The following is a 17363-nucleotide window of genomic DNA, read 5'->3' on the forward strand; positions in this document are numbered from 1 at the left end:
GACTCCCATTACCCAAGTTGCAACTCTCTTTCTCTCTCTCTCTCTCTCTCTCTCTCTTATTTATATGGCATCAGAGCTGATCCCTAAAATAATCTAGATCAGTTCCGGTTATCAGTCTACAACTAAATAACAGTCAAAGTCCCTTATTGGCTGTTACTAGTTCTTCTTAAGGGGCTCACGATTCTCTAGAGGGGGTGATTTCATCCCCTATTTTGCTGATTTATGTACAGATGTTTGATTGATTGTCAATCAATATCTTTTGAAGAATCTACTCAGATTACTGTTAGGAGTGACTGTTAGTTGGAGTTTTCTGGTTTGAAGATTGGATTACACACTGGTGGAGAAATTGATGGAAGCTATCAGGGTTTTGGCTACTTGCCAAAATCGATTTTTGCCATATCTTCCAAGTGTGATCTCAGTTTGTAAATTCCTTTTGGTGTTTTCTTTAACATCATATTAGGGACATTCAGTCCAAAATTCAGCATCATTGGAGCATTGTACACCCAACCGCTGGTATTCTTCTGTTTTACCCAAGTTTTGGTTTTGAAATCTGAGTCAATTTCTCTTTGGTTTTTGATTTTATTGAAGATTGTCTGGAAGCAATTTTATTTTGACTGGTCAATTATATAAGATCAATCAGTTGTATAAATCGATTTTCTGGTTTCTCTGTCTGTACATCGATTTTTGTTTATTGTGTTATTTTCTGTGAATCTCTGTACACTAGGGGCTGACATTGAAGGAAAGAATGTTATCACTGAGGTGATATCCTCATCATCACATAGGATTACAGAAAAGAAGCTTGCAAGAGCTGCCAATTTTCAACGGTGGAAGAAAATTGTGTAGCTTGTTTCAACTGGTCGAGATCAACAGGTTCATCTAACAAAGTTGAAGCCTGCTAATGGCACTACGTGGGATACAGTTGATGCACGTATTTGGGGGCAGCTATTGAACTCGATTGATAACTCCATGGTTGATGTTACATCGATACTATGAAGGAGCTGTGAGACTATTTGAATGTTCTTATTTTGGACAGAACAACCTCTTTCACATTTGTTAGCAATTTCAGGTGTTTTTTCGGACTAATCAAAAGGGTCGGCCTCTAACTTAGTACTTTGCTGATTACAAAAGGATATATGAGGAGTTGAATTCTCTACTCTCTATTAGTAGTGATGTGATAAAAATGCAAAACCAGCTGGAGAAACTCGCAATTATGGGCTTTTTGGGAGGTCTTGGAACAAAATATGACTGTCCGTTCTTAGATTCTTAGAGGTGACAAGGTGGCATCTCTTAGCAAATACCTTTTCCCGAGTCTTATGGGTATCTCAAGAGAATTCTCATGATTCTACACCAGTGGGGAACTCCGCACTTGCAACACAGAGTAATAATCATGAAGCTTCACGCGGTATAGGGAGTGGTGGTAGTAAGGGGCAATTTACTGGAAACTCCTCAGATAGTTCAGGGACAGTACACACATGCCACCATTGTGGCAAACCAAGACACATCCAATGTTTTTGTTGGAAACTTCATGGCAAACCTCTTGAGAAGCAATTTGCTAATTTAGTTGCAGTTGATCCTTTTCAGCCTGGACAATCTGAGGGTAAGATGGTCAATATGACCGATGAAGAATTTGCACGATACAATCCATTTTAGACTCAAGCTCCTCAACCTTCCACTGCTACTCTTGTTTAGATAGGTAATATTATTGCATGTCTCTCCTCTTTTTCTCGTCCCTGGATAATTGATTCAGGGGCATCGGATCACATGTCTGGTGTTTCAGGTATATTTTCTTCTTTTAAGGAATCCTTTGCTAATGTAATGTTGGCCAATGGGTCAATTGTTAAGGTCAATGGCATTGGCATTGTTTGTCATAATTCTTCCTTATCGTTATCAATTGCTCTTTATTTTCCGTAATTACCGTTTAACCTTCTGTCTATAAGCAAGTTCACACATACTTACAATTGTTCTGTAACCTTTTATTCCAACTCATGTGTTTTTCAGGACCTTACAACGAAGAAGATGCTTGGTAGAGGTCATAAAGTTGGGGGACTGTACCTTTTTGAAGACAATTCTCCTTCCCTTGTCTGTTTGGGTATTTTGATTCCTCATTAGGTTTACTGTTGGTTGGGCCATCCATTTTTACAAAGTTTACAGAAGCTTGATCCTAGTTTTAATTCTCTTTCTAGTTTAGAATGTTAGTTGTGTCAGTTTGGAAAACTGCATAGTATCAGTTATTCTCCTCAGGTTAATAAACGGTCTACGATCCCCTTTCCTTTGGTTTAATCGGATGTATGGGGTCCTTGTCCTGTAACATCTAAGTTAGGTTTTAAGTATTTCATTACCTTTATTGATGACTATTCCAGAATGACCTGAATTTTAATGAAAAATCGTTCCGAGTTATTTGCTATCTTTTGTGCCTTTGTTACTGAAATTCAAAATCAGTTTGATGTGACTATCAAAATTTTACGAAGTGATAATGCAAAAGAGTATTTTTTTGGTCCGTTTTCTCAGTTTATTGCTGGTTGTGGTATGATACTTCAGTCTTCTTGTTCAGATACTCCTTAACAGAATGGAGTGGCTAAAAGAAAAAATCGTCAATTGATAGAGGTTGAATGCTGGTCACTTATGTTTGAAATGAATGTAGCCAAATACTTTTGGGCTGATGCTGTTTTGACTGCTTGTTATCTTATTAATCGTATTCCTTCCTCTGTTTTGTGTGGTGGCATTCCTCATTCTTTATTATTTCCTTCTGACCCACTTTTGTTCTTCTTCCTCGCATTTTTGGATGTGTTTGTTTTATCCGTGATCATTGTCTAGGTTTAACAAAGTTGGATCTTTGAGCTCTTAAATGTCCCTTTTTGGGTTACTCATGTACCCAAAAGGGATATCGGTGTTATTATCCTATCCTTCAAAAATACTTTATTAGTGCTGAAGTGTCCTTTGAGTCCACACCCTATACAGATGAGTCATTTTTTTTGTCCGAGTTGGATGATGATCTTCCAGTTTATATTATCCAACTATCTATTCCACAAGGCCACGGAAGAACAGTTGCCACCACCACCTCCTCCTCCACCTGTTGCTCCATAGGTTTATACTCGTCGTGTTCGGGAAACATCAACACACCCTCTCTTTACGGTACCTACCTCATCATCTTTGTCTATGGATCCTACTCCAGGTATTCTTCTCTCTGATTTACATCTTCCTATTGCACAACGTAAGGGTGTTAGGAGTTGTACCAAACATCCTATTGCTGATTTTGTGTCTTATTCTGGCATGTCTTCTTTTCATTCTTTTCTTTCCACTATTGCTTGTCATCTTGTTCCTAAGAATCTTGCAGAGGCATTATCTAGTCCTGACTGGAGGACAGCAATGACAGACGGACTGCTTGCTTTAGAAGAAAGCCAGACTTAGGATCTTCTACCATTGCCTCTTGGCAAGAAGGCTATTGGTTGTCGTTGGGTTTATGTGGTTAAGTTTAACCCTGATGTCTCTTGCCCATTTGAAGGCTCGGTTGGTTGCGGAGGGGTATGCTAAGGTTTTTGGTGTTGACTATCTGGATACCTTTTCTCTTGTTGCCAAATTGGCTTCTGTTCGTGTTTTGATTTCCCTTGCGGCTTCGTCTCATTGGCCATTGTTTTAGCTTGATGTGAATAATGCATTTCATCACGATGATTTGCATGAGGTGTATATGGAGTAGCCTCCGGGGTTTGTTGCTCAGTGGGAGTGTGAAAAGGTGTGCAAGCTTAAGAAATCCTTGAATGGGCTGAAACAGTTTTCTTGGGCTTGGTTTGGTAGGTTCACTGATGTGGTTTGTGCATTTGGCTGTCAAGGTGTGACAATGATCATTCCGTGTTCTATCGGAGGTCTGATGTAGGGAGGATAATTCTGGTTGTATATGTTGATATTGTCATTATTGGAGATGATGTTGAAGGAATCCAAAGTTTGAAAGCACATTTGCAGCAACACTTTCAAATTAAGGATCTAAGAAGGTTGAAGTACTTTTTAGGGATTGAAGTTGCTCAGTCAAGGAAGGGAATCCCTCTGTCTCAGAGAAAGTATGTTTTGGATTTACTTACAGAAACGGGTAGGTTAGGGACCAAACCCCTTAGCACTCTAATGGATCCAAATGTGAAACTTATGTCTGCAGGAAGTGATGTGTTAGAAGATCTTGAGAAATACAGGAGGTTGGTGGGAAAGCTGAATTATTTGACTATGACTCGGCCTAACATTGTCTTCCCTACCAGTGTTGTGAGTTAGTTTCTTTCATCTCCACGAACTTCACATTGGGATATCGTTGTTTGTATTCTGAGATATCTCAAGAAAGCTCCAGGCCGTGGTCTGTTGTACTCTGATTATGGATATAATCGTATTGAAGGTTTCTGTAATGCTGATTGGGCTGGATTTCTTGTTGATAGGAGGTCAACTATAGGATACTAAACTTTTGTTGATGGATATCTTGTGTCTTAGAAGAGCAAAAAGCAGGCTGTTGTGGCGAGATCTATTGAGTGTCCAAGTATCGTGCCATGGCTGCCACATGTGAGCTAATGTGGATAAAGCAGCCGTTGACGGAACTTGGGGTTGCGTGCACTTCTTCTATGTAGTTGTGGTGTGATCCCCAAGCTGTGATCCATATTGTGTCAAATCCAGTGCTCCATACATTGGGGTGGATTGTCACTTTGTTCGAGAAAAGCTACAACAAGGAGTTATCTCTGCAAGTCATGTTCGCAGAGGAGAACAACTTGCAGAGATGTTTTCACTAAATCTTTGGGGGGGTGGTAGAATGGACTACATCTATAACAAGTTGGGCATGATTAACATCTATGCTCCAGTTTGAGGGGGGGGGTGTTAGAATAGGGTATGTTGTGAGAGGGAGGGAGGAGTGGTGGCCAGCTGGCTGTCCGGCATAAGCGATGAGACCCTCATTAAGGGAGTTCTAATCTAGTCCTAATTATATTAGGAAAGCTAGTTAGAAGTTAGTTCTGTTTCTGTTTTTACTTCTATTACTGTTATGATTCCTAGTTCTGTTATGACTAGGAGTACTGTTTTGCTATATAATGGAAGTGTTGGGCAGCCCCAATCTCATCGATTGGGACTCCCATTACCCAAATCGCAGCTCTCTCTCTCTCTCTTATTTACAACCCAGATCAGGATTGATTGGTGTGTTGACTCAGCAGTATTTGAAGATCATTCTTCCAAATAGTTTTTGAAAATCGTTTGTTGTTTTCAGAAATAGTATATTTTAGATACAAAATTTTTGTGGGCCCAAAAACTGTTTTAAGGCCCAACAATTGTTTTTAAGACCCAGAAACTATATATAAGGCCCTGGAATTGTTTCTTAAGGCCTTATTAGGTTGGATAAAAGCCCAGAGAGTCTCGACAGCGGCCCAATCACTTTTGTTTTTGTGGTCCAGCAGTGCCTTGGCAGAATTTTCTTTAGGCCCATAGAGTATTTTTAAGGTAATAATGTGCACCATTATATTTTTTTCCCATTCAAGAGATGCCCATAAAACCCTTGAGATTGGTTTCTAAGAGTTGGAAATTCAATGTTTTGAAATTAAAGAGTTAATATCATTATTTAAGAAGACTTGTGTTTGATTCTTGGACAATGGTAATGTAAGGGTCTTGATTGAACAACCCCCAATAATATTTCCAGAACTCCAATCAAATAAGCCTCCACAACTAAGGAAATTCAGAGCCAGATCCAGATAAAGCCCAAAACAAGGCTGAAGAAGAGAAAACCTGCGGGTGGCTGTAGGGGCCTCTGATGGGGCTCAAACTTGGATCGAAGGAGGCTGCTAGGGTGCTGAATAAAACCCTAAAATTTGTTCAGATTGTGCCAGCTGGTTTGGAAGATCTGAAACTTCTTGATTTGGGGTCTCGAATTAAGGGAACTTGGAAGAAAATCTGCTGTAGCAGATCCAGGCCTCATATGGCCCTGAAACTTGGATCGAGTGGCCCCTTGGTGTCCCCAACAAAACCCTCTAAGGGCTCTTCAAACAGGTCACAGATCTGAGAGATTTGCAGGTTCTTGATCTCAGGTCTTAAATAAGGAGTCTTCTGTTTATCTCCAAGAACAGCAGTTGGGAACTTCAGATGACCACCAAAGTGGGATCTTACCGCGAATATTACCTGGGACCTGGGGAAGCCCCTAAAACTTTATTAAAATCATAAATCAAGAGAAATGAGTATCGGGGGGGGGGAGATATCCCGCCTTACCGAACCGGGTGCAACAACCACTCTCTCTCTTGGAAATCGCCAAATAAACCCCATACAAATAACCATAAACAAGATAATTACAACCAAAAAACTTGTAAGCCCATTCTGTCTTCCCTAATAATATGGCAAAGATCACGCGGAATGATCTGATTTGACAGAAAGGTAACTGTTTGAAGATTCACAAGCCAAATTAGCCAGCCAGTCTGCTACTTGGTTACTTTCCCAATACACGAAGTAGACCCGAGCATGTAGGGAATTGCGAAGAGAGACCACCTTCTGAAACCATTTCCAGCGTCTCCATAGATTAAAAGTGAATTAAGGCTAGGTAGGTTCTACCCAACCCCAGTTAGGATCCCCAAATGCTCAAATAATCCCTAATTGATGATATTAATACCTCCCAACAGTACAACAAATACAGGACAGCAATACCGTAGCTGCAGGTCACCTAATCAGCCCTCAAAAAGGGGCTGAAGCTGATCACTGATCTGGAAAATAAGAGGACTCAATTGGCTCTTCAAACCCTAGCAGATCTGAGTTGATTCTGGCTGTAGACTGATCTCTGTTCTTCAGTCTTGCTGGATGGTTTTGTAGTTCTGAAGATGATGTTCAGCACTCAAAAATAAAGGGGGAAAAAAAAAATAGAAAAAAGGAGAATGGGGGTAGGGGAAAGGCTATCTCAGCCACGGGCATCTCAACCAGAGGTCTCTCACCTCTCTGTTTCTCACAGCTTCACATTGCATAAAGCACAACAATTTCATTATTCAAAGTCTATCTCAATTAAAATCAGTTAGCCTCTTAAATATGCACAACTACTCCTTCAAACTAGAAGGCTACAAAATATGAAACTGATTGAAAAAGGAAAATAGCTAAAAAGGAAATAATTGAAATAGGAAACTAATAAGAAAAGGGAAGTAATTAACTAGGAAACTAACAACTAAAACATTCCTAAACTAAAACTTTTCCTTCTGTTGGTCCGTCTCTTGAGTTACCTATTGCTGTCTCAACGAAAGTATGTGCTTGATCTTCTTTCTGAGATATGCATGTTGGGTGTAAACCGGCAGATACTCCTATTGAAGCTAACGATCACTTGAGTAGCAATGAAGGTGACCTTGTGGATAAGGGGAGATATTAGAGATTAGTGGGGCACTTGATCTTTCTCATACACGCCCTGTCAACTTGGTTAGTCAGTACATGCATGATCCCTACTCGACTCATATGGAAGTTGTGCTGCGTATTCTTCGATACTTGAAATCTGCTTCAGGATGTGGCATCCTTTTTTTCTCCTAATGATCACCTTAGGGTGGTGGCCTTCATGGATACTAATTGGGTAGGTTCCCCTGATGACTGTAGGTCTACTACTGGTTATTGCACCTTTGTTGGTGGTAACGTTATATGGCAACCAAGAACCAAGTCGTGGTTGCTCATTCAAGTGCTAAAGTTGAGTTCCATGCTATACCTCATGGCATTTGTGAGCTCCTATGGCTTAATGGTTTTCTCACAATTTTGGCTGTCCTTGCCACCATTCCTAGGAAGCTCTTTTGTGATAGCAAATATGCCATTAGTATTGCTCAAAACTCTGTCTGGCATGTTTGAACCAAGCATGTGGAGATTTATTGATACTTCATCAATGAGAAGCTGAAGCTCAATATTGGTCTTATCAGTTATCACTGTGCCTTTTTTTCCCAGTAGTGAACAATTGGCTGATTTTTTTACTGAAGGTCTTAGTAGTTGATGTTTTATCTTATTCTCTGCAAGTTGGGCATATGTGATATCTATGCACCAGCTTGAGGGGGACTGGGGGAGCGTTGTAATAATCCTTGGTCTTTAAGGGGTTTAATAGTCCTTGTAATATTTTAGAACTCTCTCCATTATTTAAATAAAGAGGTCTATTGTCATGTTAGACACAAGTCATTACCTCATCCAACAATAATGGCTCCAAAAGCTCCCTCAGGCTAGATCCTTGGCACCCAATTGGTGTTCTTCTTTATATTGTTAGCCCTAAAATTATCTGTTCCTTCGACTTTGGGAGAAATTTCAATATCGCCTCCATTATTCTGAATAATGTCTTATCCTGTCCCCCCTTCTTCCCCCCTTATTGGATTTCTAGTCTTCCTTATCTTCTCTCCTTCTAGACCACCGTGGAAGAGAAGTTATAGTATCCTGGCTCCCCTATCCTACTGGAAAGTTTAGTTCCGCCTTTGCTTGGAATCTTATCCGATCCATTGGTTCTACTATTCCTTGGCATAAAATCATCTTGTTTAAAGGCCACATTCCCCGCCATCCACTACTTGGCATGCCATTTCTAATTGCCTCTCTACGGAGTCTTTCCTCATCTACCAGCACATTTAGGTGCCCTCTTCTTTCTGCCTTTGTTGGAATGCCTTTTCTTGTCCCTTCTCTTCTATCATTTGGAAGAGAGTTCTTAGTAGTTGTTGGACTTCGAGATGAGAATCCTTCCCCTGAGTTGAGAATGGATCTGGGTTGACATGACCTTTGTTGGTTCCTCTATTTGCGATCCTACTGGGAAGCTTGCCTTTTGTGCTACCATAAGTTACATCTGGATGGAGCAAAATCTTCGTAGATGGACATCCAACTCTCGTACTTATGACAAGATTTGGAACGCCATCTATTTTGACGTCCGCCATAAGCTTGCCTCTCTACACACTAGATCTGTAAGGGATTCCCCAAGGAACATGCTCATTGTTGTCTCCTGGGGCATTCCCTCCATTTTGTCTCATCCTTTCCCCTTCTACCATAATTGTCTTTGTCCCTTGGTTTGCGTCTGAGGCTAGTTTCTAGCCCCCTTGTGGCTATTGTCCCATTTTTTTCTTTTGCTAAGGTTTCTTCTCTTGTTGGCTTGTCCTCCCCCTTTACCTTGTATATTCTTCTCCCCTTACGGTAATTGTTGGATGGGGTAATGGCTTCTATCAAATATGACACTAGCCCTCTTTATTTATAACAATGGAGAGACTTCTAGAGAATTACAAAGACCATTAAACCCCTTGGCGGTCCGTTTGGCAGCTGACACTTTCCCCAAAATCCATTATTACGACGCTTCCTCTTAAGTTGGTGCATAAATATTACATATGCCAAACTTATGGATAATAGGATGAAACATCAACTACTAAGACCTTTAGTAAAAACATTATGCAATTGTTCACTATTGGGAACAAAAGGCACAGTGGTAACTGCCAGATCATCATCTTCAATACCAAGGAAGTAACGAAGCTGTCCTAGATCTTTGATCTCGAATTCCTCACTCAAGTATCTCTTGAGGTGAGAGATGTTTGCCAGATCATCACCAGTAATAACAATATCATCTACATAGACTATCAGATAGCAATCTTCCCATCAGATTTTTTGATGAACAGAGTTTGGTCAGCATTGCTTTGAGAGTAGCTTGTAGCAAACATAGCCTTATGGAAACACCCGAACTAAGCATGAGGGGATTGCTTCAGCCCATACAATGCATGCTTCAGCTTGTATATCTTCGCTTGGGTTTTGGAGCAAGTGAACCCAGGAGGAACGTCCATTTACACTTCCTCCTCAAGTTCCCCATGAAGGAGGGCATTCTTCACATTTAGCTACTGGAGATCCCAATCTAAGGTGGTGGCACAAACTAAGATACAACGAATTGTGTTCATTTTAGCAACTGGAGCAGAAGTCTCATGGTAGTCAATCCCATAAGTCTGAGTGAAGCCCTTAGCAACAAGTTTGGCTTGTACCGATCCATTGTACCTTCAACCTTCTATTTTACTATGAAGACCCACTTACACCCAACTATCTTCTTTTGTGAGGGAAAACACACCAGATCCCATGTGCTTTTCTTCTTCAGAGCCTGCATCTTTTCAACCATAGATGCCTGCCATTATAAGTCTACACTTGCTTACTGTCAGGGTCTAGGGATAGACAGAGGAAAGAGAAGACACAAGATTATAGTAGGAAGGAGAAAGTGAATCAGAAGAAACATTTTTAGCAATTGGATGTAAAGTACAAGACGTACTGCCTTTACGAACAACAGTAGGCAACTCAAAAGACTGATCAATAGAAGGAGAAGGAGAATTACCTGGGTCTAAGGGGACAAGATCAAGCTCAAGAGGAGACAATTGGCATGGTAGGGTAGATGCTGGATGTATAGTGGTATGAGTCTGCTCTCTGCGACTATAAACACGTATCTCTGGCCGATGCGAAGTAAGAGTGTCACTCTCCTTCAGAAATGGGATAGTGGTTGGGACAGCAATTTCAATAGGTGGCAGCACATCTTCCACAATGGAAGGAGACTCCCCCTATAGAGGTGTTGTAGTGTAGTAGGACGCCAATTCGTGAAAGACAACATCTATAGTCACAAACCAACGTCAAGTGGGAGGATGAAAACACCGATAACCTTTCTGAGTAGGAGCATACCCCAGAAAAATGCATCGGTGACCAAGAGAATCAAACTTTCTATGAGGATGACATTCGCGATCATAGAAAACACTACCGAATACCTTAGGAGGAATAGGAAAAGTAGCGAAAGCTTGGAGAAGATCCAGAGGGGAGAAGAAGGAATGGACCCGAGAAGGCATTCGGTTGAAAAGGCAGCAGTGAGAATCGTGTCACTCCAGTACTGGGAAGGAACATGCATCTCAAACATAAGAAAGTGTGCTACCTCACAAAGGTGGCGATTCTTTTGCTCAGCAACACCATTATGAGTCGGTGTATCCACACTAGTCTGATGGATCATCCCATGATTGGAAAGGTAAGTCTGAAAGGACCTTTTGAAGTATTCACTACCATTATCGTTTCGAAGGATCTTAATGGTAACACCGAACTGAGTCTAAACCATATAGTGAAATTGCTGAAAACAATAGAAGGTCTCGCCCTTGGTTTGCATCATATAAACCCAATGGTCCGAGAATGACAATCAATAAAAGAGATAAACCACCGATAACGATTGTCAGACATATTGCGGGCGGACCCCAAATATCAGAATGTATCAATGAAAAATGAGTGACTTTTATTTCCAGAAACAGAATAAGTGATTTAAGTTTGTTTGGCCAAAACATATGCTCACAAAAAAAGTGACTCGAATCACAATTTAAAAAAATGAAAAAACCCTAGCTAAAGTTCCCAAAGAGGGGTGTCTTAACCGACGATGCCACTGTAGTAACTCAGAGATGGGAGGCGACATAGAAGAAGTCTGAAGAGCCTGACCAGAGACCAATGCCGAGTCACCATCAGGCATATGCAGACCACCACGCACCCTACCAGAGCCAATCATTGCCCCTATCACCAGATCCTGAAAAATACAATGAGACGGGAAAAAATGTGACTTTGCAACTAAGACTGGAAGACTACTAATGGACAAATGGTTATTGGGGAAAGAAGGAACTTGCAATACAGTAGAAAGTGATAAAGAAGGGGTACAACTAACAGAGCTTTTTCCCTGAATAGTGGAATAAGTTTCGTTAGCTAACTTGACCTGCCATACTGTGTCTGTCCCTTCTACCCCTTGGATTATAGACACTGGGGCTTCTAATAATATGACAGGCCGCTTGCCTCTTTTTTCATAAAACACTACCTTACCATTGCGGCAATGGTAAGGTAGTGTTCTGTGAAAAAAGAGGCAAGCGGCCTGTCATATTATTAGAAGCCCCAGTGTCTATAATCCAAGGGGTAGAAGGGACAGACATAGTATGGCCACAGAATGAGATACCTGATCTAGAAGGGGTGGAATAAGTAGAGCTCTCAATGGCTGGGGCAAGAGAGTCCGGACATGTCAGAAGACCCGGAGGGCAGTAAGCTCATCAGATGATAGCAAAGCTGCTGAGGTGCTAGGAGCAGAGTCAGAGTCAGGGCTCTCAGTATGGTTGGCCTGCCCACGAGTACCGGAACGACTCTTCCCTCGCCCTTTTCCAGATGTATCAGCAGGGTGGCCATTAGGGCTCTGTACTGTAACACTTCTATTTTAAAAACTTGATTTTGGGTCCAACACACTTTTTTCTATTTCTGTGTTTTTGGAGTGATTTTACGTCTTAAATGCTGTATGGTAATGCTAAAAAAAAATGTTTTTGTAACCTGGAAGAAATAGAAACTTGTATTGTTCGCACTTAACATAATCGTTTCTGTTGAATTCATTCATCATCTATACTTATTCACAATTTTCAACCCTAAGGATTCAAAATAGCCATATACATGCCATGGTTTAACACTAATGCATTTAGAAAAGTAGTATAGTAGTAATAAATTTTTATCATTTATAACTCCTAACCAAGATTTCCATTGGCACCAGTATAGCAAAAACAAGGATGCTTGAAGCACGACTGTAAGACCCTAAAACAAAGATCCCTGAGGCCATATTAACTACTCATTGGTTAAACACTACCCATTTAGAAAAGCAGTAAAACAGAAAGGAAAAGAGAAAAGCAATTCATTTGAGACTCACTCACTCTGGTTGGGGACTACGGGAGTTAAATCTGAATCATCTGAGCCATATTAACCACTCATTGGTTAAACACTACCCATCTGCCAATTCATTTTCTTTTAGCACTACTCAGATAAAAATATATGGAAATGATGCTACAGAAGAAAAGAAAAGAGAAAAGCAAGAGCTTTACAAGTAAGAACTTTATCCTAGAAAAATCTATCATGAAATCACAGATAACTGAAAGCTGGTTGAGATTGAATTTGAAGAAGGAGAAGAAACTCTTCAATGTTAGGAAACTGAACTCTTGGGACTTATTTTTTAGGGAACAACCAATTGCCACAACGGATCACAGAAACGAGTGAGAATGATGAACAAGCCTTAAATTGTGACATTTGAGCAACATCCCAGTTTATTATTACAATTTTGCAATGTAAAAGAAGTATTAGCAAATTGTTGGAGGAGAGGCCCTTAAAATTGTGAATTGGGCAATCAAGAGGTGAAAAAATTAACATATGAACAAAGCAATGAAACGATGATTCATTTGCAATTTATCTTGCATTACAAGTTATTATTCATTCAGCATTGCCCAGATAAAGAAAAACCCATAGGAGATTTGAAGGCTTAGATTGGAAATTAGAGAAGCACAATACCAAGTACCTGGAAAAAAAAATTAAATAAAATATAAAACTCTGCAATCTTCTTTAGCTTCTTCCCCTCCTTTCTCCTCCTTAAACTAGAATAAGAGTCCCATCCAAAAAACGAGAATTTAAACCTTCGATGACTGGGTCCTACAAAAATCGATCACTACAGCCGTAAGTTTTTTTTTTTTTTTTTTCAGAAAGTATTTATTGAGGGAATGAACAATGGAACGAAAACGGATGGTTCTTCTAGGCTTTGATTACTGAGTTGGGTGTTTTCCAAAACCCTAACTTGAGAAATCCTAACTTCTTGCATATTATACTTTGTAGAACAAGAGCTTTGAATGCAGAGAAATTATGAATATAATTTACCGAATTAGGAGAAGAGGTAGAGATTGAGGTCGCCGTGAGCTTCTTCAACTTCGTGCACAAAATCGTTGCTTGCTTCTGCAACTTCATACTCAAGTATAGAGAGGACGAAGGAGTAATGGGAGGTTTTTAGGAGAATGTTATGTTTGTAGTAGCATTTGACATTTACGCCCCTCCTCACTTAAGTGAGTCTTCCAATTCTGTGCCTTTTGCTCATAATCAATTCTGGGATTGAAAAGCAAGATTTTCATACTCCAAAACCTCACAAATGCCCCGATTCATTTCAATAAAACAAGAAATTGAACCGGGCTTATCATACAGTTTTTACCCTATTTCTGTTCCAACAAAATGAAAAAACATCAGAACCCATTTTTTAGAACGTTACTGTACATTCCCTAAGTTTCTAGCAGGCTCCTTGGTGTGATGCTCCTCACAGTAATTGCACTTTAATGGAGTCTTGGTAGAGGAGCCACCAGACTATGGGGCTACACTGAGGGATTGAGTGCTAAAGACAAGTTCAGATTTTTCAGTAGGAGTGGTAGTAGGTTGTGGAAGCATAGTGGTACATGGGCTGTCCTCTAGTTGGATCACAGCATAAGCTTGATCCAAGGTAGGATAGGGGTTACAACTAAAAACCTGGGACTACAACTGATCAAACTCCACATTCAGACTTGCCAGAAAGTCATAGATTTGGATCTTGTCCTCTCGCTTCCGAAAACTAGTGACATCTGCAGGGGTGCAAGGAGTATACTATTCATAAAAGTCAAGCTCAGTCCACAATGTCTGCAACTCATAGTAGTACTGTGACAGAGTGAGCCCTTGCCTTAGATCACAAACCTTCAGGCGTAGCTTAAAGACCTGAGCATCATTCCCCTCCTGGGAATAGATATCCTGGACAGACTTCCAAATCTTCGAAGGAGTCAAGGAGGAGATAGCCATGTGAAAGCTGTGGCAACATGGAGTTGACATGGAAGGCCATAACCAGAGAGTTGCATACTCCCACTTATCAATCTTAGGACTGATGGTCCGATGCTTCGTGGTTCTACTGAGGTACTTGTAATAGCCACATGACTTAATGGAGTTGCAGACCAAACGTAACCACATAAAGTAGTTTGTGCCATCAAGCATGATAGCAAAGGGAGGAAAGGTAGGAAGAACCATGGTGTCTCTGCTAGTAGAAGCAGACAAGCTAGTAGACATGGTTTCTACTTAAGGGGCTATGCAGATAGAAGAGACACTAGCCGGAGATAGAGAAAGCACAAAAAAATCAGAAAAGGCTAAAAAACCCAAAAATTAATTAAGGGAGAAAAACCCTGAGAAATCGATTTTGGGGATAGCTCTAGAACAAATACCTCCATAGTTGTCATGGCGTCGCCAAGGCAGTGATTTGACGTCCTGGCGGAAAAAGAAGTTCATAGGAGTGCTACGATTTACGTGACTAACAAATGGCGGTCGCCATTGGCTGATAGGCGTCGCCATGAACGTCAGGTCAAGCCTAATTCACTAGGCGGTCGATTTTTTGTAAAATGCAAGGTGATTTTGATAGGGCTATATTGATTTTTGATGATATGATGTTGCTTAATGTTGATTTTATATGTTATATGGTATATATTGTAGGCTTGTAGCATGCTAAATAACTTTAGAGAAGAGGGGAGATAAAAAAATAGCATACTAAATAATTTTAGAAAATAGGAAAAATAAAAAATGACACATGGGCGATTTGACCGCCTTGGCAACGCCATAATGGGCGATTCATCGCCAAATCGACTAGCCACCCCTCCACTGCCTTGGATCGATTTGACGCCGTGACAACTATGAATACCTCAAATGGAAAAGTGGTTAGTACATACCACTACAAAGATAAGGAGCACCAATCACAACAAACATCGAGACGATTGGAGCATCGAGCAGGGAAAAAGCATCCTGGCAATGGTAAAACGTTTTTAGGGAAAAAACCTTGAAAAAGTAATGAAAAAAAGGGTCTGGCTCTCTCAGATCATTGTAGAAGAGAGTTTGGGAGCCCAGAGGAAGGATGAATGGAGGCTAGAAACCCTCTTGGTGATTTAAGAAGCTCCCACCACGCGAGAGAAGCAGATGAAGTGAGATGGAGGGAAGCGATGGGAGAGAGAGAGAGAGAAACGAAAAAGAGAAAAAGAGATGGAAAAGAGAGCCCTTAGGGTTTCAGATCCTATGGCTTTGATATCATGTTGGAAGGGGTTAATGACTTGTGTCAAATATGACACCAGCCCTCTTTATTTATAATAATGGAGAGAAAGTTCTAGAGAATTACAAAGACCATTAAACCCCTTAGGGTCCGTTTGGCAACTGACACTTTTCCTAAACCCGTTATCACAATAGTAATGAGTTTATTTATTCATCCAAAAAAAAAAATGTAGTTTTAATAAAATATGCATAATTTTCTTTGTTTTTCCTTCAGTAGGTATTATTTCATTCACCTTTTCTTGTTTTTGGTTTTACATTCATACTTAAATATTTTAAAGTCAGTGGAGTAGCCTTTTTTTTTTTTTTTTTTTGTGTTACTTGAATAAAATGATGTTTTTGAAATTATAAGATGGTTAATAATTTATGGCGCCTCTTTATCAATTATGATGTAATAGTCCTTTTCTTTTTGTGGATGTTGAAGCTGTCAAGCAGTTAGTTTTCAGGATGAAGATGAATTTCAAACTCAGATCGGATCTGCACTTCAGCTACAACTAGGGTTATTCTTCTTTCAGCAATATTTACAGTGGCAAATATCTTGTGAGTTATCACCACTTCAGCAAGGGATCCTGGTCCAAATCACATGCTTCAAGTATAGAGGAGAGTGAATCTTTTGACTGACTTCTCAAGTTGGAATTTTATTCCCGTTGTGGGAAAAGATGACGTCTCAACCAGCTTTTATAATTTAAGAAGAGAGATTAGTGAGAGGAGTATGTGGAGCAACATCTCCACCTAGGTTGGATTCTTTTAGTGCAGTGCACCAGGGCTGCAGAGAAGTTTGAGCTAGAATATCAGAGGTTTTACCAATTTATACACATGGTTTGCACTGGATAAATTTACACAGTTATTCTCGGTTGAGTGACTGATAGGCCTTGTTTTATCGTGATGCTTGCTAACCGTAAACATTGAGTTGGATACCCCAGGTCCATTATAGACTGGAAAGTGGACATTTTATGACCATAGATATTGTAATTATTGAGTTGATTAGTATATTCTTTATTTTCTCGGATATCTCCAAAATTAGACTCTTACAAGTTACTTTTTGAAGGTGTTACTGTGGTTAATTATTTCCATTTACTTTTTATTTGATATCCTAAGATTAAGGGGGTTAGTTTATTTAATGAATTCTCTTGGGCAGGTTTAATTATCGACATATGGCCAATACTCTATCTTTGTATAGGTAAGCATACGGGGTTGTAGGTCTCAAGTTCTTTTTTTTCCCCCTGTTCTGTTGGGCTCATTTAATTAACTGATCTTGTCTTCTGTCTTCTCCAGGACAGTAAAAAGGCTTGGAATTCCTGATGAGAGGATAATACTTATGCTGGCTGATGACATGGCTTGTAATGCTAGGAACAAGTATCCTGCTCAAGTCTTCAACAATGAGAACCACCGCCTTAATTTATACGGAGATAATGTTGAGGTTAGACTCCTTTTTATAGTTCCACAGTCTGTTGTAGCTTTCGGTTGAGCTTTGGTGCCTGCAAACCCCGTTTAGGTGTTGCTTTGGTTTATTAGAA

The 17363-nt window shown here is 40.1% G+C and overlaps 1 protein-coding gene across 2 annotated transcripts in view; it reads left to right on the top strand.

The window, feature by feature from the left end:
- The window catches only part of LOC122091719 (putative GPI-anchor transamidase), an 82095-nt gene that overhangs the window by 16918 nt on the left and 47814 nt on the right, over nt 1-17363 (top strand). Inside the window, exons 2-4 of one of the 2 annotated variants that reach the window (XM_042661820.1) lie at nt 16271-16386; nt 16985-17026; nt 17122-17266. In XM_042661820.1, the coding sequence (XP_042517754.1) occupies nt 17001-17026; nt 17122-17266 (171 nt within the window). In that variant the 5' untranslated portion in view covers nt 16271-16386; nt 16985-17000. The remainder of the gene's footprint in view (nt 1-16270; nt 16387-16984; nt 17027-17121; nt 17267-17363) is intronic. The other variant, XM_042661819.1, reaches the window with a different exon arrangement.

The sequence above is a fragment of the Macadamia integrifolia genome, chromosome 10, assembly GCF_013358625.1.
Source record: "Macadamia integrifolia cultivar HAES 741 chromosome 10, SCU_Mint_v3, whole genome shotgun sequence".
Classification (NCBI taxonomy): Eukaryota; Viridiplantae; Streptophyta; class Magnoliopsida; order Proteales; family Proteaceae; genus Macadamia; species Macadamia integrifolia.